This window comes from Lagenorhynchus albirostris, chromosome 2 (assembly GCF_949774975.1).
Source record: "Lagenorhynchus albirostris chromosome 2, mLagAlb1.1, whole genome shotgun sequence".
NCBI lineage: Eukaryota > Metazoa > Chordata > Mammalia > Artiodactyla > Delphinidae > Lagenorhynchus > Lagenorhynchus albirostris.
In genome coordinates this window covers 128750759-128774856 of record NC_083096.1, presented here as the reverse complement: position 1 = coordinate 128774856, position 24098 = coordinate 128750759, and the positions used below count along the sequence as shown (strand labels likewise).

Genomic DNA, 24098 nt, shown 5'->3' with positions numbered 1-24098 from the left:
TTCCAACTGCCCTCCAAAAGGTTGGTTTCAGTTTACTGGAATATCCTTTGTTTTGCGGAGAACTCCCATGGCTTCTGTATGCTAATTTGGAGGCAGACTCTAGAGCAGCATATTTTCTCCTAAAATTTCGTGCTTAGTTAACATCTGGAACTTTTAATTTATCAGATTGAAAGTTAAACACTAAAGTATTTCCCCATAATCTTTAGATTGTTTTAGGAGTACTGTTTTATTATGGCAAAGACTGCATTTCTCTATTGGAAGCAGTAAAAATTTTCAATTATATAAGTATCTATATATGTAAATGCAAAACATGTCATTTACCAAAAAAAAAGTTATAAAACAAGAGAGAAATCAAACCCTAGGAGAACAAGGATTTGTATGGAAGAATAGGGAGGGAAAAAAAGGAAGGCTCCTAAACTGCAGCATGAAAGAAACTGAAGAAACACGTCTGTGATGCTAGGTCACATCTTTTGGCTCCTCAGGAAATCTTGAGTAAAATCTGTATATTTTTTCACAAATGTTTTGGTGTAAGTGTAGGGGAACACTTGACATGCAAGCTCTACATCTAGTTAAAACATGAGAGGAACACAGAGGTGGCACACTAGGATGAGAGAACAGAGCTGGGAGACTGGGGACAACTGACATCTAAGTTACATATGTGCAACTTAAATGAAAATACATAAGATATAAAAAAAGAATCATAGAATAGTATACGCTACCTTGTAAACTGCCCTAACGTACTAGGATTTATTGTATTCTGATAAAGGCTATAGGAAGCTATAAAGTCTGATGTACGTGATCCTTCTTGTGATGTCAATAGTTTATTTGGCTTTGCTGTACCAGTATATGGATCTGGATGGTAAAGAGGTCTGGGAGTAACATCAACTCCATGTATATCAGTCACCTGTAGAAAACAGTTATTTAAAATAAAATAAGTAAAAAAGACAGGGTTTCTGAATGATAGGCCCTAAAAAAGAGAGAGGAAAAATAGTAGAAAAAAGATAAATACAATGTTTGTAGGATAGGACAAACATGAAAAATTGAATGATAAAAGATTTTATGCTTAAAAAGTTTCTTAACTGAGGCATACACTTTTTAAAAAGTCTTATTCATCTTTTACCTATATATAAGAAATATATACTAATTTTGAGAAAATTCAAAAATATAGAAAGATAATTCATTCAGATTGTTAATATTTTGGTATATTTAATTTTTTTATGTATAAGCTTTAAAAACCAAAACTTTTCATTTAACATTTTATTAATAAACATTAGCCAAGTTATTACATATTTTTGGCTTATTTGTTTTTGGTTAATTTTTAATATTTTTAATTATGAAATTTAACACATACAGAAATATAATAAAACATAACCATATAGTTAAATAATACAAAGCAAATGTTCTTATAATCATAACTAAAGTAAAAAATTAGAACATTGATAGAACCTCTAGGAGACTTTGCCCCTCCTAGATCACAAGCAGCTCCCCTGGCTTTTGCTTCTTCTGGTTTACTGCCTCTCCCTCCTCCCCAGTGAATATCATTAACTTGATTTTGGTAATTATTTTCTTTCTTCTTTTTAAAGTTTTATTAAGTATGCATTCCTAAACAATAGCACTTACTTTTTATAACTTATATTCAAGTAAAATATACATAGAGATGTGCACATATAAATGCACACCTTAATAAATTTTCATAAACAGAAGACACCCAGGTACCTAGCATTCAGATTTAGAAACAGAAAATTACTAGCATCTCAGAAGTTCCTTCCATAAGAGTCACTATCTCCCACCAAAGGTAATGATTATACTGACTCCATGGATTAGTTTTGCCTGTTTTTGAACTTCACTTTGATGGAATCATGAAGCACATACCCTTGGTATCTGGTTTCTTTTTTTCAATGTTATATTTGTGAGACCTCTTCATATTGTTAAGTATAGCTGTAGATGGTTCATTTTCATTGTTGTACAATATTCCATTGTGTGAATATATCACAATTTTATATATCTATTTTATTGTTCATGGACATTTCTGTAGTTTCCAAATTTTTGCCTATTACAAATGATGCCACTGGGCTTCCCTGGTGGTGCAGTGGTTAAGAATCCACCTGCCAATGCAGGGGACATGGGTTCCAGCCCTGGTCCAGGAAGATCGCACGTACTGCAGAGCAACTAAGCCCATGCGCCACAACTACTGAGCCTGAGCGCTACAGCCCGCGAGCCACAACTACTAAGCCCATGTGCCATAACTACTGAAACCCTCGCACCTAGAGCCTGTGCTCCGCAACAAAAGAAGACACTGCAGTGAGAAGCCCGCACACTGCAACGAAGAGTAGTCCCCACTCGCCGCAACTAGAGAAAGCCCGCGAGCAGCAATGAAGACCCAACGCAGCCAAAATAAATAAATAAATATATTTAAAAAAAACAAAAACAAATGATGCCACTAAGAAGATGGTTGTACGTGTGTTTTGCTGACTATACTGTATGAATTTATGTTGGGTGTATACCTGTGTGAAATTCCTGGTTATTGGATTATTTATATGTTCACATATAGTAGATACTGCTGAAAGGTTTTCCCAAGTGGTTGCCACCAACAAAGTATGAGAGTTCTGGTTGCTCCAGATTTTGGTTAGCACTTAGTATTGATATTTACCAAGTTTATCAATGTAATTTAGTTTTGCCTGTTTTTAAAATTTATATAAATAGCCATATATTATAATGGAATTATCTGACATCTTTTGTTCAACAGTATGCTTTTATGTATCTCTCCATGTTGTTGCATGTATAATAGTTCATTCATTTATTGGTGACTGTAGTCTGTTGGATTAGTATATCCTATTTTATCTATCTCTTTTACTTTTAACAGACATTGAATTGTTTCCCAGTTTTTGGCCATCATGAAAACTGTTTCAATAAACATTAATGTGAAAGCATACTGTTAAACATGAAAATGTATTTCTGTAGGGGATAGATAGATGTGGAATTGATGAGTCAACCTGATAACACCAAACTGTTTTCCAAGTTGATTGTAAAACTTTTCAAGATTGCCAGCATTGTGACAGTTGCTGTTACTCTACATTCTCATCAACAACTAGCACTGCCAGATTTAGAAATTTAAACCAGTATGGGTATAGGTATACAGGTATCTCATTTTGACTTTAATTTTCATGAAATTGAACTTCTTTTCATGTGTTTATTCCTATCTTGACTTCCTTTTTTTTGAAGGAAAATATCCCATACAAGTCCTTTGCACACTTTTCTGTTGAGTTCCGTCTTTTTTTAAATTGATGATAGAGTTCATTAAATGTTTTGACTATGAACCCTTTCTGTTTTATGTGTTGAAAATGTCTTCTTTCACTCTATGGCTGAATTTTCCTTGTAGTATCTTTTAATGAATAGAAGTTCTTCATCTTAGTGTAGTCAAATTTATCATGTTTTCCTTTATGGTTTATGCCTTAGATGTCTCATCCAAGAAACCATTCCCAATCCTGAAATTATGAAGATATTTTTGCTTTTCATGTTTAGATCTATAATATACCCGGAATTGAGTTTTGTGTATAGTATGAGGAAGAAAGCCAATATATTTTTATTCCATGTGAATACCCAATTGTCTCAACAAGAATTTTTGAAAATCCTGTTATTTCCCCATTACTCTCTAGTGCACATTTATTATAAAACAAGTGTTTATATGTGCCTGAGTCACTTGTAGGCTCTCTGTCTATACCTTTGTTAATGTTACACTTTATATAAAACTTGGTATCTAGGAGAGCAAGTCCTTCCACAAAGTTCTTATTCAAGAGTATCTCGGTTATACCTAAGCCTCAGCAGCTTTATATAAATTTTAGACTTACCTTGACAAGTTCCTGAAAAAAATACAATGAAAAACAACTGAGATTTTGACTGAAATTGCAAAAAATCTATACATCAAAATTTGGGTATAATTGATATACTTACAATACTGACTCTTTCTATGCATAAACATGTTCTAGCTCTCCATTTGTTTGGGTCTTGTTTAATGTCTCCCGGTAAAATTTTACAGTTTTTACAGTATAGGTATGTGCATCTTTGTTATATTTATCCACAAGTACTTAATACATTTTAGTGCTATTATAAATGGTATCATTAGAAAAATATGTAATTTTTGAAATGTGTGTTGCTGGTATATAAAAATATAATTGTTCTTGGTTGTTTTTTTTAATATCCAATAACCTTGCTAAACTCTTATTAATTTGATAATTATTAATAGGTGATTTAAAATTTTACATGTAGATAATTGTGTCATTTACAAATATTCAGTGTTTCGTTTCTTTCTTTCCAATGCTTACATTTTTCATTTCTTTTTCTTGCCATACTGAAATGGCTAAGACTTCCAAGAATGTTGGATAGAAGTGGATCCTTCTTAGGAATGCTTTACCATTAAATACAACCAGTGCTGCAGGATTTTATAAATCAGATTAAGGAAGTTCCTTGTGATTGCCAGTTTCATAAGAACATTTTAAATCATGAATAAATTTTAATCTTATCAAATAAATACTTTATGTATTGAGATGATCATATGCTTTTTTCCTTTAAGCTATATATGAATGTGGTGAATTACACTAATGGATTTTTAAATGTTAAACCAATCTTTCTTGGTATAAATGTAGCTCATGATGTACTATCTCTTTTTATTATTATTGAATTTTGTTAACATTTTATTGAGGATTTCTCCATCTATGTTTGGAGATATTGACTTGTAATGTTTCTTTCTCATACTGTTGTAGTCAGATTTTGATATCAAGATATTTCTAGCCTCATAACATGAGTTCTGGAGTATACCCATTTCTTCTGTTCTGTTTTTGTCCTTATGTGTTTGGCATATATCACTCGTGAAACCATCTGAGCCTGGAATTATCTTTGAAGAAAGATTTTTAAATTACTCATATTAATTTCTTTAATATCTTCCAATTTTCATTTTTGTCTCTTGGTAAAATGTAAGTTTTTAAGGAATCTTTCCATTTTATATTCATTTGCAAATTTTGCAAAATTTAAAATTGGCATAAAGTTACACACAATCTGCATAATTATCTTTTTAAATAGCTTTTAAAGTGTACAAGTCAGTGGTTTTGAGTGTATTCACAAATATGAGCAATCATCACCACAGTTAATTTTAGAAATTTTTTATCACCTCAAGAAGAAACTCTGTATCCTTTAACTCTGATTCCCTAACCCTTGTCTTCCTCCCAGTCCTGGGCAACCACTTAGGTATTTCATGTCTCTATAGATTTCCCTATTCTGGACTTTCATGTGAGTGGCATCACATAGTGTGTGGTATTTTGATTGGCTTGTTTCATTTAGCATAATGGTTTCAAGATTCATCCATGCTGTTGCATGCATCATTCCTTTTCTGTGGTTGAATAATATTCTACTGTATGAATATACCACATTTTGTTTAGCCATCTGTCCACTGATGGACATTTGCATTGTTCCCACTTTTTGGCTATTATGAATAATACTGATATAAACATTCATGTACAACTTTCTGGGTTGGAAATATATCTTAATTTCTCTTGGGTGTATATATCTATATGTAGAATTGCAGGGTCATATGATAACAGTATGTTTAAACACCTGAATTACTACCAGACTGTTTTCCAAAGTGGCAGGACATTTTACATTCCTATCAGTAGTATTCTGATTTCTTGATATCCTTGCCAACACTTGTCATCTGACTTTTTGATTCTAGCCATCCTACTGAGTATGAAGTAAAGGTCACACTGTGGTTTTGATTTGCATTTCTCTGATGACTAGTGATGTCAAGTATTTTTCCATGTGCTTTTTCACCATTTGTATACCTTCTTTGGAGAAATGAGCATTCAAATCCCTTGCCCAATTTTTAATTGAATTTTGTCTTTTTATTATTGAGTTGTAATTCTTTATATATTCCCGATACAAATCCCTTAACAGATATATTGTTTGCAAATATTTTCTCCCATTCTGTGGGTAGACTTTTTACTTTATTATGTTCTTTGAAGCACAAACATTTTTAATTTTGGTAAAGTTCAATTCATCTGGCTTTTTTTCTTTTGTTGTTCATATTTTTTGTGTCATATCTGAGAATCCTTCACCAAACCAAGGTCATGAAGGTTTACCACCATGTTTTCTTCTAAGAGTTTTTGGTTTTAACTGTTACATATGTCTTTGATTCATGTTGAATTAATTTTTATACGGTGTGAGGCAAGGGTCCAACTTTATTCTTTTGCATGTGGCTATCCAGTCATCCCAGCACCATTTATTGAAGACTATCCCTTCCCTCTTAAATGGTCATGGTACGCTTATCAGAAATCAGTTGACCATAGATGTAATGGGTCTATTTCTGGACTTTCAATTCTATTCCATTGATCTGTATATCTATCCTTGTGCCAATCAGTACCACACTATCGTGATTTCTGTTGCTTTGTAGTAAATGTTGAAATTGGGAAGTGTGAGTCTGCCTACTTTAGTCTCCTTTTTCAGGACTATTTTGGCTATTCTGGGTTCCTAGCAATTCCATATGAATTTTAGAATCAATTGTCAATTTGCACAAGGAAGTCTGCTGGGATTCTGATAAGGACTGTGTTGAATCTATAGAACAGATTGGAAAGTATCACCATCTTAATAATGGTAAGTCTTCCAATTCATAAATTTTGGATGCTTTCCCATTTAGTTAGATCATCTTTAATTTCATTCAGTAATGTTTTACAGTTTTCAGAGCTTATGATGTCACTTCTATTATTAAATTAATTCCTAAGTATTTTATTGTTTTTGATGTTATTGTGAAATTGTTTTCTTAATTTTCAAATTGTTTATTGCAAGTGTAAAAAATAGTTTATTTGTATATTGATCATGTATCCTGCAACCTAACAGAATCCATTCATTAGTTTTAATAGTTTCTATTTTTGTTTGTTTTTGTTTGTTTTGCATTTGTTTGGCCATGCCACGGCTTTCAGAATCTTAGTTCCCCCACCAGGCATTGAACCCGGGCCATTGCAGTGAGAGCGCTGAGTCCTAACCACTGGACTGCCAGGGAATTCAATAGTCTTAATAGTTTTTTAGTAGATTTCTTAGGAGTTTCTATATGTAACATTATGTCATCTGCAAATAGAGATTTATCTTTTCCTTTCCAATTTGGTTGCCTTTTTCTTCCCCCTAATTGCCCTATCTAGAACCTCCAGTACAATGTTGAATAGAGTGGCAAGAAAATTTTGTCTTGTTCCTGATGTCAAAAGGAAAGCATCCAGTTGCATGACTGAGTTGATATTAGTGGATTTTTCATAAGTGTTCTTTATCAAGTTGAGGAAGTCCCTCTACTCCTAGTTTATTAAGTGTTTTTATCATGAAAGGATGTTGAATTTTGAAAAGTGCTTTTTCTGGATCTAGATGATCATTGCTTTTTATTCTACTGATATGAGATGTATTACATTGATTTTTAGATGTTAAAGTACTTTGCATCCCTGGGATAAATCCCATTTGGTAACTGTTATGGGTTGAATTGTCTCTCCCCACCAAAAAATTCACATGTTGAACCCCTAACCCCTAGTACCTCTAAATGTGACTGTATTTAGTGATAGGGACATTAAAGAGATAATTAAGTTAAAATGAGGCCATTAAGGTGGGTCCTAATCCAATATAACTAGTGTCCCTAAAGGAAGAGTAGATTAGGACACTGTTTAGGCCATACAGTCTGTGATATTATGTTATGGCAGCCTTAGCAGACTAATGCACTCCAGGCATATAATTCTTTTGATATGTTAGATTTGGTTTGCTAGAATTTTGTTCAGTATATTTGCACCCACATTCATAAGAGATATTGGTCTGAAATTAATATTGAAATTAATGTGTGTCTCCTCTAGACAGCCTATCATTGGATCATGTTTATTAAGCCAGTCTGACAATCTATCCCCCTTATTTGGATTGTTTAATCTATCTACATTTAATGTTTTCTTAATATAGTTGGATTTATATCTCCCATCTTACTTTATGTGTTCCATATGTCTCATGTCTTTTTTGTTCTCTATTCATCCTTTATTACTTTTTTCTGCATTGAGTGAATATTTTCTAAGGTAGCATTTTAATTTTTTAATGATCTTTTCATTATATTTTTGAGGTTTTTCTAGATGGTTGTTCTAGGGTTTAACATACATATCTTGTCAAAATTAGCTTTGGATTTATATCAGCTTAGTTTCAGAAATATATTGAAATATTACTCCTATATAGCTCTATTCACTATTTCCCCCTTCTGTAGTATTATTTTTATGTAAATTACATGTATTACTGTTACAAAATATAAGAAAACAGAGCCATAATTATTACTTTTCATTTTGTCATCATTTGCTTACATTACAGCTTTGTTCCCATCCACCTCCTGTGTGCTATTACTGCCAAATACATAACACATATATTACATTTCTGTGTCATAGATCCAATAATACATTATATACATGTTATTTTATATAATCGTTTTTCAAATCAGTTAAGAGGGAAAAAAGGAGGAAATGCACTAATAGTTGCATTAATTACATGATATAATAGTTGTTGTAATTACATAATTGTGTTCACTGATGTTCTTTGTATGGATATGAATTACCATCTGAAGTTACTTGTTTTCAAGCTGAAGAACTTCCCTTAGTATTTCCCGTAAGGTGGGTCTGCAAGCAATAAATTCTTTCAGTTTTTGTTTATCTTGGAGACTCTTTATTTCATCTTCATTTTGGAATAATAGCTTTACTGGATACAACATTCTTGGTTGAGCTTTTTCTTTAACAACTTCAAATTTGTTCTCCTCTGCCTTCTGGCCTCATTGTTTCTGATGAAAAGTTAGCATATGTTGGTGTGTTTGATGGTGTTTGATGGCTCTATTCATTTTTCTTCATTCTTTTTTTTCCCACTCTGTGTTTGTCTTGAATAATCTCTATTGATCTATCTTCTAGTTTGCTAATTCTTGCTTCTGTCAGTTAAAATCCATTGTTGAGCTCCTCTAGTGAATTTTTAAAGTTTCAATTATTGTACTTTTCCGCTCCAGAATTTCCATCAGTTCTTTTTTATAATTTCTGTCTCTTTATCGATATTTGATGTAACATGATCATATCTTCTTTTACTTCTTTAAAGCATAGTTTCTGTAATTCCATGAAGCTATTTATAATGGCTTCTTTTAAATCTCTGTTAAATTTGACATTTGCTTCCTCCCACAGACAGCTTCTGTTGCTTTTTTTCTTGAGTATGGGTCATACTTTCCTATTTCTTTACATGTTCCACAATTTTTTGTTGGAAATCAGAGATTTTAGATAATATATTGTAGCAACTCTGGGTACTAGAACTTCCCTCCTCCCTAGAGCTTGTTATTGCTATTTGCTTGTTTATATTTTGTTTAGTGATAACCTGGATTATTTTAGTGAGGTCTGTTTTCCCATTGCAGGTTGAACAGTGTCCCCGAAAAGAAGATATGTTGAAGTCCTAACCTCCAGTACCTCAGATTATGGAAATAGGGTCTTTGCAGATTTAACTGAGTTAAGATGAGATCATTAGGCTGAGCCATAATTCAATATGACTGATGTCTTTATAAAAGGGGGAAATTTGAACAGAGGCAGAGGGAAGATACTGTGAAGATAATGGGGAGAACACAATGTACAGAGAGAGGATTAGAGTGATGGATCTACAAGCCAAGGAGTGTTTGGGGTTATCAGAATCTAGGAGAGAAACAGATACTTCCCTAGCATATTCAGAAGCTGCACGCCCCTGCTAACACCTTGATTTCAGACTTTTAGCCTCCAGAAGTGTGAGACAATAAATTTCTATTGTTTGAAGTCATACAGCTGTTGGTACTTTGTTAAGGCACTCCTGGGAAACTAATATGCCCCCTCCCAACACCTACCCTGCAGTCCTGTTAACACACTAATGTTGCTCCTCAGGGAGGTGCAGCTTTGGGTATGCCCACAACCATCCTGCGATGACAGAGCTACTGGTAGGGCTCTCTTCCACACTTACTCTGACCACACTCAGCTGTTAACTTCACTAGTCGGCAGCTGATTGCTCTATTGTTTTCAACAATGCCCTGGGGCATAAATTCTCTACAGACTAATCCAATCAAATTGTGGCTCCTTCCAGGGAAGTTTCTGATGCCAATGTTCAATATTTATTCTCACTACAGGAAGGCTTCTCTTGCTGAGGAATTGCCTTATACCCTGTTTCCCTATAAACTAGGTAGCCTACAGTCTAGGGTGTATCTTCATTAGATCAATTAATTTCCTTGCAATTGCCTTTTACCACTATGTCCACTGTTTTTGAGGGTGTTCATAGGTTTAAACTTCTCCATGCTCTGCTGCAAATAAAGCTGGTTCCTTATGGAAGATATAAGGAACTATCTGTTGTACAGCTTGCTTCTCTCCCCAGATAATATCTCTGCACCAGATCTCTGGGGTTGACAGTGGAGACAATGGTAAGCTTCTCCATGAGTGACAACCTCACTCTAGGTGTTGAGTGCTCCATGGAGGGAATAGGGCAGTAGCCTGAGGTCTTCTCAGCTTGCCTCTCCTGACATGGAACATGATCTCATGGACCAGGGGAAGGCCCCAGGATTCTCAGTGTGCCACACCCAGGTAGAGCTCATCAGTGGGGGTTATTATGGTAAAATGCATACATTTTTCATCTTAACCACATTTAAGTGTTCATGGCATTAAGTACTTTCACATTGCTGTGCAGTCACCACCACCATCCATCTCCAGAACTCGTTTTAAAAATCTCACAAAGGGCTTCCCTGGTGGCGCAGTGGTTGAGAGTCCGCCTGCCGATGCAGGGGACACGGGTTCATGCCCCGGTCCGGGAAGATCCCACATGCCGCGGAGCGGCTGGGCCCGTGAGCCATGGCCACTGAGCCTGCGTGTCCAGAGGCTGTGCTCTGCAGCGGGAGAGGCCACAACAGTGAGAGGCCCGTGTACCGCAAAACAAAAACAAAAATCTCACAAAACTGCAAATTGTACCCATTAAACAATAATTCCGCTTTACTCTTTCCCTGGTGACCACCATTTTACTTTGTCTCTATGAATTTGACTACTCTAGGTATCTCAGATAAGTCGAGTCATACAGTCTTTGTCCTTTTGTGACTAGTTTATTTCACTAAGTATAATATCTTCAAGGTTCATCCATATTGTAGTATGTGTTGAAATTTCCTTCTTTTTAAAGGTATATACACACATACACTTTGTTTATTCATTCATCTGTTGACGGAAACTTGGGTTGCTTCCACCTCTTAGCGACTATGAATAATGCTGCGATGAAAATCGTTGTACAAATATTTGTTCAAATCTCTGCTTTCGATTATTTTAGGTACAGACCAAGAAATGGAATTGCTGGACGATATGGTAATTCTATTTTTAAATTTTTGAGGGACAATAATACTGTTTTCATAGCAGCTGCACCATTTTACAATCCTACCAACAGTGCACAAAGGTTCTAATTTCTCTATATCCTCATCAATACTTGTTATTTTCTGTTATTGTTGGGTTTTTTTTCATAGTGGCCATCCTAATTGGTGTGAGCTGGTATCTTACTGTGGTTCCGATCTACATTTCCCTAATGATTACTGGTGTGATGTTGAGCATTTTTTCATGTGCTGTCAGCCATTTGTATATCTTCTTTGGAAAAATATTTATTCAAGTCCTTTGTCAATTTTTAAAATTAGGCTGTTTGTTGTTGAGTTGCAGTTCTTTATATATTCCAGATATTAACTTGTTATCAGATATATGATTTTCTAATAATTTTCCTCATCCCATGGGCTGCCTTTCACTCTGTTGTTGTGTCCCTTGATGCACAGAAGTTTCTAATGCTTGATGTAGTCCAATATATCTATTTTCTCTTTTGCTGTATATGCTTTTGATATCATATCTAAGAAATCATTGCCAAATCCAATGTCAAAAAGTTTTTCCCTTATATTTTCTTCTAAGAGTTTTATAGTTTTAGATCTTACTTTTAGGTTTTTGTTACATTTTGAGTTACTTTTGTAAATGGTGTAAGGTAAGAGTCCTACTTCGTTCTTTTGCATGTAGATATCCAGTTCTCTTAACACCTTTGTTGAAAAGACACCATTGCATGGTCTTGATATCCTTATTGTGAGGGTTTATTTCTGGGCTCTATATTATTTCATTGACCTATATGTTTGTCTTTTCTTTCTTTTCTTTTCTTTCTTTCTTTTTCTTTCTTTCTTTCTTTTTTTCTCTTTCTTTTCTCCCTTCCTCCCTTCCTCCCTTTCTTTCCTTCCTTCCTTCCTTCCTTTCTTGATATCCTTATTATTTCTGGGCTCTATATTATTTCATTGACCTATGTCTGTCTTTTTCTTTCTTTCTTTCTTTCTTTCTTTCTTCCTTCCTTCCTTCCTTCCTTTCTTTCTTTTTGGCTGTGGTGGGTCTTCATTGCTGTGTGCAGGCTTTCTCTAGTTGTGGTGAGTGGGGGCTACTCTTCGTTGTGGGCATGGGCTTCTCATTGTGGTGGCTTCTCTTGTTGTGGCTCTAGGCACACAAGCTTTAGTAGTGTGGCTCGCGGGCTCTAGAGTGCAGGCTCAGTAGCTGTGGTGCACGGGCTTAGTTGCTCCACGGCATGTGGGATCTTCCCAGACCAGGGATCAAACCTGTGTCCCCTGCATTGGCAGGCGGATTCTTAACCACTGCGCCACCGGAGAAGTCCCTATATGTCTGTCTTTATGCCAGTACTACACTGTGTTGATTACTGAAGCTATGTAATAAGCTTTTAAATCAGGACGTGTGAGACCTCCAACTTTGTTCTTTTTCAAGATTGTTTTGGCTATTTGGGCTCCTTTGATAGGCCATATGAATTTTAGGATGGGTTTTTTTTTATTTCTGCAAAAAATGTCACTGGGATTTTGATAGGGATTGCATTGAAGCTGTAGATTGCTTTGGATAGTATTGACATCTTAACAATATTAAGTCTATGAACAAAGGATGTGTTCCTATTTATTATTGTGTTCTTTCAGCAATCTTTATAGTTATCAGTGTACATATCTTTCAACTCCTTAGTTAAGTTTATTTCTAAGTATTTCATTCTTTTTGATGCTATTGCAAACAAAACTATTTTTCTTGATTTTCTTCTTAAATTATTCATTGCTAGTGTATAGAAACAATAGATTTTTGTGTGTCAATTTTCTATCCTGCAAATTTGCTGAATTTATTAGTTCTAACAATTTTTTTAATGTGGAATCTTTAGGGTTTTGTACATATAAGATTATGTCATCTGTGAACTGAGATAATTTTACTTCTTCCTTTCTACTTTGGATGACTTGTATTTCTTTTACTTGCCTAAGTGCTCTGGTTAGGACACCCACTACTGTGCTGAATAGAAGTGATGAAAGTGAGCATCCGTGTCTTGTTCCTGATCTTAGGGGAAAAGCATTCAGCCTTTCATCACTGAGTATGATGTAAACTGTAGGTTTTACAGATGGCTCCTGAGGAAATCCTTTCTCTTTCAAGTTAGTTGAAAGATTTTATTTTTAATTTTTATAATCATTGGATATTGAATTTTTCAAATGCTTTTTCTTTATCTGTTGTGATAATCACATGGATTCTTTTTCAATCTACTAATAAGGGGGAAAGTACTGACTTTTGAATATTGGAACAATCTTGCATATATTATCCCCACTTGGTCATGATGCATTATACCTTTTACATAGTGCTGTTAATACTATGTAATATATATGTATAACATACACGTAATGCATATAATGTGTACGTAATATGTATATAATTATTATGGACTGAATGTTTGTGTACCCCCCAGATTCATATGCTGGAACACTAATCCCAGTGTGAGATGGTATTGGGAGGTGAAACTTTTGACAGGTAATTAGGTCATGAAGGTAGAGCCCTCATGAATGAGATTACTGTCTTTATAAAAAGAGGCTAGGGAGCTAGCTAAATCTCTTTCCCCCTTGTGAGGATACAATAAAAGTTGGTGGTCTGCAACCTGGAAGAGGGTCCTCACCAGAACCTGACCATTTGTCACCGTACTCTTGGACTTCCAGACTCCAGAACTATAAGAAATAAATTTGTTTATAAGCCACCCAGTGTATGGTACTTTATTACAGCAGCCTGAGCTGACTAAATAATTCTTAAGGTCATGAGTAGACTTTCTTCATTCCACTCTAATGTTCTTACTACCAATAATGAATTATAGGCGCCAACTGCCAATATTATGCTGTAAGATATGTTATATGGCAAAGATTCTAACAAAATCAATATATCAATACAGGCATACCTCATTTTACTGTGCTTCACTTTATTGCACTTCACAGATACTGTTTTTTACAAATTGAAGGCTTGTGACAACTCTGCATCCAGCAAGTCTATTGACACCATTTTTCCAACAGCATTTGCTCACTTTGAGTCTGTGTGTCACATTTTTGTAATTCTCGCAATATTTCAAACTTTTTCATTATTATTATATTTGTTATGGTAATCTGTGACCAGTGATCTTTGATGTTACTATGACTTGTTGAAAGCTCAGAGGATGGTTAGCATTTTTTGGCAGTAAAGTTTTTTAATTAAGTCACGTACGTTGGAATTTTTAAACATAATGCTACTGTACTCTTAAGAGACTACAGTATAATGTAATAATTTTTATATGCATTGGGAAGCCAAAAAATCTCAAGTTACCCACTTTATTGTGATATTTGTGTTATTCAAGTGGTCTAGAACTGAACCTGCAATATCTCTGAGATATGCCTGTATTAGAAGTTATTGTTTCAAAGCAGCATACTTTCTACCTTTAACATTTCAATCAAGTTCTTCCCAGTGTCATTTTCAAAAAAAAACTCAAAGTATTATGAATTAATAAAGAATATTACCCGCATGGCTGTCTTTGTGGAGGAAATATTCATTTTTTCTACTGTTTTGGGGTCAGGTAGAATCACCATGTTTTTTGACCCAGCCATTCTGCTTTGGTTTGCACTAATATATCCTCCTTTCATTTGCGCTCCTTTTGCTGGGCCAGTAAAGCTAATAGTCCTCTTCGACTGTGCGCCAGTGTTTCTATATCAGGAAAAGAAAACATAACACTGAGGATCCAGGATTGAAGAAAAATTAGCCAATGATAAAAAAGTAGATTTTCATTTAGAAACATGGAAACAATCTAAACATATAAACAAGAAAAAAATAGTAGCCACTTGAGAGCTCATTATGTGTAAGCATAGTTCTAGAATGTTTACAAGCACTGTGTCACTTTTTCCTCACAATAATTCTAAGAGGTTGCTATAACATTATTTTATATAAAGTCACAGAGGCTTAGAGGGAAACATTCTTACTAGAGTTGAAATTTGAACCCAGGCAGTCAGATCAAAAGTCTACACTTATTTCTCTGGGTCTCAGTTTCCTTATCTGTAAGATGAGGATAAAGATAGTACTTAATTCATTGGTTATTATGAGGATTAAATGTATTAATTTCTATATTATGGTTAGGAAATGCCTGACACATAGTAAGCACAAATGAGTGTAGAGCGCAGTTTTGCAGGCAGATTGAAGAATGAGTAATAAAACCTGGGAAAGAATATCATGTTCCTGCCTGAACGATTACATAATAATTCTTAATAAGAGAAATTATAATCAAAATATTTGTATCCAGGAGAAAAAATATGATTTCACTTTTGGATCAATTCTCTAAATTCCTTAAGACAAAAACCTAATCATTCTTTCATTCTAGTACTCTGATTGTACTGCAGACTTCTATAAAACAAGAATGATCACCCCTTACACTATAAAAAGGCATTGTGCTTCCAAAGAAAACATTTTAAACAATACTTTTACTTTCCTACTCATAAAAGATCAGACAAGAATAAAATAGTTTAAAATGACAACAATCTACTTTTTATATTTTATTTTTCTTCATGGCATTTAGTACTACCTGACACTGTTTGTTGTCTACTCCTCTACTAGAATGTAAGCATCTTTAGGGCAAGAACTTTGTCTTGTTCATTGCTATATCACTAGCACACAGGACAGTACCCAGTATATTGTGGGCACTATTAGTATTTTTTAAATAAATGACTAAATGAATTCCATTCATACTATTTCAAATTTACATTCTTTTAAAGTATCATACCCTATCCTCCCTCCTTCAGTCTCTAAACGACTTTAACTCCAACATTTCCAAGGAAACCAAATTAATCAATGAGGTAAGAATTCCTTAAATTTCTCTACCTTCATTATATTCTTCTTTCATATCCCACAAACTCATCTAATCCATCCTTATTTCTTTCCTCCTCTTTCAGTTCAAAAGTTGCTCTTCTTATCTAAGGTTAACCTTTCTACCTGTGCTCTGAAACCTGTCTGTTACTACTTTTCTCAGGGACTCTTTTCCTTTGTAAAAAAAAATTTTGGGGCCATGCCGTGTAGCTTGTGGGCTCTTAGTTCCCCAAGGACGGAACCCAGGCCCTCAGCAGTGAAAGCACTAAGCCCTAACCACTGGACTGCAAGGGAATTCCCATCTCAGGGACTCTTCCGTCAATAATTCTTGGTCTCCTATATCTTGTTTCCAATCTTTTTCCCTTCAGCATATAATTGTACTCCAGTCATCTCTTCAACTTAAAAATCCTTCCTTTACCTATCTATTACTAGTCTTCCACTATCTATTACTGTATCTCTCCTTCACTTTTTAAAATATTAGTCAATAATCCTGTCTATGTCCTTACTCCTCTTATGCTCCATAATTCACTACAATCTAATTCCACCCTCTCCTCTCCTACTGCAGAGACTACTTTCATTAAAATCACCTAGTCTTGTCCTTCAAATTGTCAGATCCAAAGGACTCTTTCCAGTACTTATCTTTGTAGCATCTGACGTCAGTTGACCATTCCCCCTTCTTCTTAAACTTGAGTTCTCAAATTGGTTTCTGTAACATAACTGTCTCCTATTCTTCACCCTCCTTGTGACCTCTAATTACCTGACCCTTCCATTTTCTACCAATTACTCAGTACCTTTTAGGTTTCTCTTCTTTCACTATTTAATCCAGTATCCACAATTCATCAACTGAATCACTCTTTTATCATTACCTTCAACTATTATTTTCTTTCTCCCTTGAGCTTTGCCCTACTATCCCTACAAAATACAGTCTGTCCATTCTATTGTTCCTCTTTACTATATCATCTGCTTATTCCCATGGTCATACATTTGACCTTGTCCTTGTCAAGGACAAATACCCCTCAAATACTTCATATCCCCTTGCTTCATATTTCTCCTCGGTATTTCTTACTAACATATCTGTTACTTATTTATCTTATGAATTAGATGTTCCCCACCCAACCCTCCAACCCTGAGAATCTAAATTCCACGAGACTAGGGACTTTGTGTTATTTTGTTCCCTGCTGTATCCCTAATGCCTACCATAGTACCCAATACACAGTAGCTGCTTAATAAAAAATTATCGAATGAATTCCCAAATCATTACATCCAATTCAAAACATTCTCTCAACCTTCATACTCAAATGTTTACCAGTCTACTGGGTAGCTCCAGCTAAATGTCTACTAGACATCTCAAACTAAATAGATGCATAATGAAATCATATCACATTTACTCATAAACCAGCTCTATCTCTTTTATTCCCTATAGGGACCAAATAGAAATGAATTAGCAAATGATGTTGCATTTACCAATTACGTAGTTACTGTGATCTTATGAGACTCATCAATAAGCTCTCCCAAATCTTCAGACTATAAGTTTCATGGGAAGGAACCATGTCTACCATGATAGCCCCAACTCTTAGTACTCTGCCTGACAGAGTGGGAAATTAGATTCAGAAAGTACAGACTACTTTAAAAAAAAATGAACTAAGTACCTGTAGCCAATTATGTTAGAAATTTATGGTGCACATCTAGCTATGTTAAAAAAACAGATGCTTTCAAAAGAGCCAAATTAGTGGGCAATAAATAGGATGACTTTCAGGATATATTCACTTTGAAAGTTTTGCCTGAAAAACAGTCATGATACAAGAGGTTATGTAGCTGTACATTCCTGAGTTTTCTGAAGCAGGGACATAATCTATTTTGTTCACTCCTATGTCTTCAGTACCTAGGGCAGTAGCTGGAAAATATAAGGCATTCAGTTGGTACCTGTAGAATGAACACCATGAGCACCTGATGACCACTTCTATGAAAAAAGAGACTAATGACATTAAAAGCATGCTACACATACATAAATCTCACTATGAAAAAAATAACCACAAGAGGAAAGAAGGAATGGCTTAAGAAAAAGTGTATTAGCCACTTCTTCGTTTAATGAGATTAAGGTAAAAATTTCAATCTAAACCCAATCAATTACTTTCATTTATCCAACTGTTATTCATAAAACACTTATTGTACATAAGGCTACATGCTGGCAGAGATACAATATGAATCAGATATGGGTCCTAAGGAGCTAACCGTCTAATAAGAGATAAAACATATATATGATTACAATGCAAGTACAAAATTGTATTTGCCTCAAGACTTACATGTAAGATGAAATGAAAGTTGTGGTAAAGATTACCTTGGGTAAGAGGAGTGAGCAGAGAAATCATGAAGATGGCATTTGAGTTAGGCTTGAATGTAGGTCAAATTCAAAAGAAGTACAGGGGCCCGAATGTATATGTGTGCTTGTGTCTGATGCACATGCAGGTGAGGAGGGATAAGGACAGGACAGGAAATGCACCCTGAGCAAAGATCATTGTGAACGATGACAGTAGGAATGCATGTGGTATATACAGGGTATCTTAAATGATTCAATTAGAAGGAAATTGAAGGAAAACAAAGTTAAGCTTTGAAAAAATAAAATGGCCAGGCTAAGTCTCTGAAATTTACTACACAAGCATGAGAGTGCCTTTGAATGATTTTGAGCATAAGAGTTAACTGCTCAAAACTATGCTTCAGAAAAATTTAGCTATATTCAGAACACACTAGAAGCAAGAAGACCATTAGTTAAGATGCTATGGAAATAGGCCAGATGAGAAGTAATCAAGGCTTAACCTGGGGTGGCAAATGTAGAAATAAAACAAATGCTAAATACAGCATGTATTAAGCATATCTTTTTATTTTCTGTATTTTGATGTTTTAATATCTAGGAACTTGCTAACCCTTGAGGGACTGCCCCTCCCAGGGCTAATCAATTCTTATACATAGTAAGGGACTTGCCTACAAGCAAACCTTTTATACGCAAACCAACCAATCCAGAGTCCATACCCTCAACCATCTCCTTCATCAGGCTCTCAAAGAGATCTCACTCTCTGGGTCACTATCCACTTGCCCTAATCACTGTAGGGACAGGAACCAGACAACTAGGGATAGTCCCTATGCCCAGAGCCCTTTGAAATTATTCAAACAAGCTATTCCTACACCTGCTTATTCTGCTTTGTCCATTTCTCCCCATGGGAACCACAATAAAGCTTCTTGCCCATGTTTTCCACTTGCTAGTTTTACCTCCTGCTCAGCACTGGTGCTTCCTCATGTGGCCCCACTATGTGGTACAGCATGCCATGTCTCCTGATTCTAGGGATCTATGAGTATTTTAAAAAAAAAAAAAAAAACCTTCTTCCTTCATGATAGTTATTTCTGTGTCTATGTACCCGATTAAAACATACCCCAAGTACCCTTAAACCACAGATACAGAACAAACAGGACTTAATTGATAATAACAATGCCACTTAAAATCTAAACTTCAAAGTACTTCCACTATATTTGTAATTTAATTCTTTTATTTATTTATTTCATTTTTTTAAAATGGAAGTATAATTGACCTACAGTTCCAGGTGCACAATATTGTGATTCAATATTTCCATACATTACAAAACGATTACCACCCTAATTCAATTCTTATAATAAATTATGAGATATTTAATTGCCATGTTTTACAAGTGAGAAACTTAAAACTCAAAGAGATCAACTTAAATGCCAAAACTCATCCAATAACTCACAGACTATGTGTTCTTGAGCAAGTTTCTTAATCTGTTTCTTTCCTCATATGTAAATTAAGGTTAATAATAGTATCTGCCTCAAAGAGTTAAGGCGATGATTAAATTAGTCATTATTTCCAAAGCACAATAAGAAGTTAAATTGTAGACATGTTCAAGTTTAGATATTATGAGTGATATCCTGGTGGAGCTGTTTGGTAGCAGTTGAAAATCAAGAGGAAAGTGAATTTCAGCGAACAAAAGTGAGAACTGGAGATACAGATTGGAGAATCTTTCATGGAGATGATAATAAATGAACTGAGTCCCAAAATAAAAACCTAAAGATACAAAGAGAAGGTAATAGGGCCAAGGAGAGAAACTGGAGGTAGAAAGAAAGTAAAACTAGAAAAAAGGCATCTTTGCCAGTAGTAAGTGAACCAATTCAGGGTTGGTTCAGGGTTAAGGAGGGGAAGATTGATATTGTCAAATGCTGCAGAGAGGTAAAGAGAAAGCCCATTGAATTTGGTGACTTTTGAAACCTTTAGGTTACTCATTATTGACCTGAGTAATTTTCATATAGAAATGGAGACAACAGACTGCAAGTGTTAAAGAGTAAACACAGATACTTCCGGTTTCTGGTCTGACGTGTAAAGGCCATGAAAGACATCAATCCTGTACTCACAAGAAAAAGGCTGAGCAAACTGAAAATCAATGGGTCTTCTTAGGTCCATCAGAGAATTAAGGTTACAGGCAAACCCTCACACTGAAAGACTGAGATGCAGGAATAACAGAATCACAACTTACTGGGAGCAGAAACTGCCACTAGAGCCAACAAGTGGTAGGAAAACCTAAAGGGTAATTGCCTAATTGCTGGAAACTGAGTGTAGACTAATTCAAAAGAGAAAAAACTGCTGGGGGCCCAGCCTTAGGGAGCTCCCCCCAGCAACACTTTTATCGAGTTTTACCTTTACATACTCCACCAGGCTCTCAGGATGAAGATCAGAGTAAAACTCCCTGATAGTTCCAGCAGGGGGACAGGAAGTAACCATTTTGAAATATACCTGGAATGTTCAGTTATCCTTAACAAAGGCCTGCCCTCAAGGAAAACCATTTTACCAGAGCCTAACCAGTGTGGGGGGAGGGAAATAACCTACTCGAAGTCCATCTAACCTTCTTGTTCCACCTCAAGAGAAAAATTCTGAGAAATATTTATGAAGGTCACAGCCCAGGGACAAAGGCCCACTAACAGATTAAGACCTAATCATAGGATTATGGCACACTGCCCTCCCCCTTCCCCCCTCCCTCACATATCTTACCACCACATCAACAGGGCTCCTGTATAACTGAATTACAATGGGAAGAACTGTAAGGCTCAGACTCTAAGAAGGAGGCTCTAGGGAAACCTAAAAAGCCAGAGGAGACAAAAAGCAGGACACTAGAGGAAACTGAAGTCTTGGAAACCTATAGCTACAGCAAACAGCCTAATTCCTAGACAGATAAACATAAATCCTCACACTAAGGGCTTACTTACCTCAGTTCATATTACCTGATGCAACATGTTCAGCTTTCAACAAAATACATGGCATACCAAAGAGCAAAAACAGTCTGAAGAAACAAAGCAAGGATTAGAGCCAGAATAAGATATGGCAGAGATTTTGGAATTATCAAGACTGGGAATTTAAAATAATTATGATTAATATGCTAAGGATCCTAATGGAAAAAGTAACATGCAAGAACAGATGAAAACTCTCCCCACCCCCCAAATCAAAAGGAAATGAATGAACACGTAAGGAAGAACAGAGAAACTGGGGAAAGAAGTGAGATAAAAGCAGTGAAGGAAACACTAGTGGTTTTTACCACAATGGAAGATTGTCCAATACAGCCAACCCCCAAATTATGATTTTTTGACTTTACAGGGGTGTGAATGTGATATGCATTCGGTAGAAACTGTACTTCGAATTTTTATCTTTTCCTGGACTAACGATATACTATAAAATGATACTCTCGTGATGCTGGCAGTGAGCCATAGCTCCCAGTCAGCCGTGCAATCCTGAGGGTAAACAACCAATACATTTACAATCATTGCTTTTAAGTTTCAGTACAGTATTCAATAAATTACATGAGCTATTCAACACTTTATTATTTAACAGACTTCATGTTAGATGATTTTGTCGAACTGTAGGCTAATATAAGTGTTCTGAGCATGTTTAAGGTAGGCTATGCTAAGTATGATGTTTCGTAGGCTAGGTGTAATAAGTGCATTTTCTACTTAATGATATTTTCAACCTGTGATGGGTTTACTGGGACATACCTCATTGTAAGTTGAAGAAGATCTGTATTGCTAAGCCAATGGGAAAAACCCAATATAGGAAAAATTGGAGTGAGAAAGTGAAAAATTGATAAATACATGTTTCATGATATCCTTTCCAAGATCAGGATTAAGTCTTAAACTGAGAAAGATGAGAAACATTAGGTCAAACCAATGGTTGTAAACTTTAGTGTGTATGAAATTTTGTTTTAATTAGATAATATGGCTACCTCAAAAAGTGAAGGTTATATTAATTTTTATCTCCCACCCCACTCTTTCCTTAATAGGTAATCTCCCATGAATGTGTCATTATTCAAGAAATCCCGAAGGGAATTTTTCTAACACTCTCTCAGGTACTCTGAGAGTTTTATGATTTTTTAAAAATTCACATGAAACCAACTTAATGTTAGTTTGAGATTGCCATACCTACAAGTAAAAACAAAAACCAGACGAGATGAGCAATAACCAATGTTACTCAAATACATATTCACTCATTTGTTTGCTGCCAGCAAATATTGTCTTCTTCATTCTAAGTAGTAGCAGTGAACAAAACTCTCTGCCATTATGGAGTACATCATAGCTTGGATGAAGACAGATTAACAAACAAGTATATAATGTATCAAACAGAAATAAATTTTATGGAGAAGAATAAAGCAAGTTGAGGGACAGGAAGTACTGGGGAGAGTAGTAGTATTTTACATAGGGTAATTAGAGAAGGACTCTTTGATAAGGTGACACGTGAAGAAAATGAGTGTCATGAGATTACTAGCGGGTACAGTATTCCAAAGAACAGCAAATGCCCAGGCCTTGAAGTTGGAAAATATGCCTGATATTGTTGTGGAACAATATGGAGTGTAATTAGCCAGGGGGAAGAATCCAAAGTGAGATTCTGTGGGACCCTGTGAGGATGTGAGCTTTTACTCTGAGTGAAATGGGAGAAATTGGAGGCTTTTGAGAAGAGCCACAGTGATTACTATGTTGAGGGTGAGGGCAAGATCATTTAGGTGTTTACTGCAATGTAACAGTGACTTACATTGGAGTGGTAGTCTGGACTTATTTTGCAGGTAGAAATGGTAGAATCTGCTGATGGAGTGGGGTATTGAGAAGTCAAGGGTAACCCAAAGTTTTTTTACTAACTGTAAGAGTGGAAATTGCCATTTACTGAAATGGGAGACTGCAGAGTTGATTAGAGGGCGAAATAAGTTCAGTTTTAGATACAAATTTTGAGATGCCTATTAACTTTTAAGCACAGCTGCTTGATTTTAAGTCTGTTTTCTTGGGAGAGGTGTTGGCTGCAGAGTTAAACTTGTAAACCATCAGTAAATAGGTGACTTTTAAAGGCAAAAAACAATAGTGAAGAGGTTTATTGATCCCATCAACACTGCAATATTTAGATACAGGAGAGATAAAGAGATGCCAGCAAAGTATTTTGAAAAGGAGTAGGCATAAACCAAGGGGAGAATTAGGGAGGAGTGGTGTCCCAGAAACTAGATGAAGTGATTCAACACTCAAGAAGTGGTAAACTAGATCAAAGCTGCTGATGGGTGAGTTAAGAAACAAACTGAGAAATGGCCACTGTATTTGGCTGGACAGTTATTGCTGACCTTCACAAAAGCTATTTTTTGTGGAGTGATAGGATGGACAAAAACCTGAGTACCATATGCAGGAAAGAGCAGAAGGTTCTCTCCCAAGACCTTTTCAACAAGTTCTGCTAAAGAAAGATTAGCTGATCTGGAAGAGACTGGATAGAAGAGATGCTGAAGGTTTGAGAAGAGAGAACAAAAGTGGTCTGGAAGTGCGGGAGAGAGAATGAATTAGGAAACTTCAGTGTAATTGCTGGACTAAGGGACCATTTGAAGT

At 35.5% G+C, this 24098-nt stretch overlaps 1 protein-coding gene across 1 annotated transcript in view; it reads right to left on the bottom strand.

Annotated features, from left to right (window-relative positions):
- DNAI4 (dynein axonemal intermediate chain 4) overlaps window positions 1-24098 on the bottom strand; it is a 125046-nt gene that overhangs the window by 100305 nt on the left and 643 nt on the right. The window contains 2 exon segments of the mRNA XM_060142545.1: window positions 720-904; window positions 14864-15047. Coding sequence (XP_059998528.1) covers window positions 720-904; window positions 14864-15047 — 369 coding nt within the window.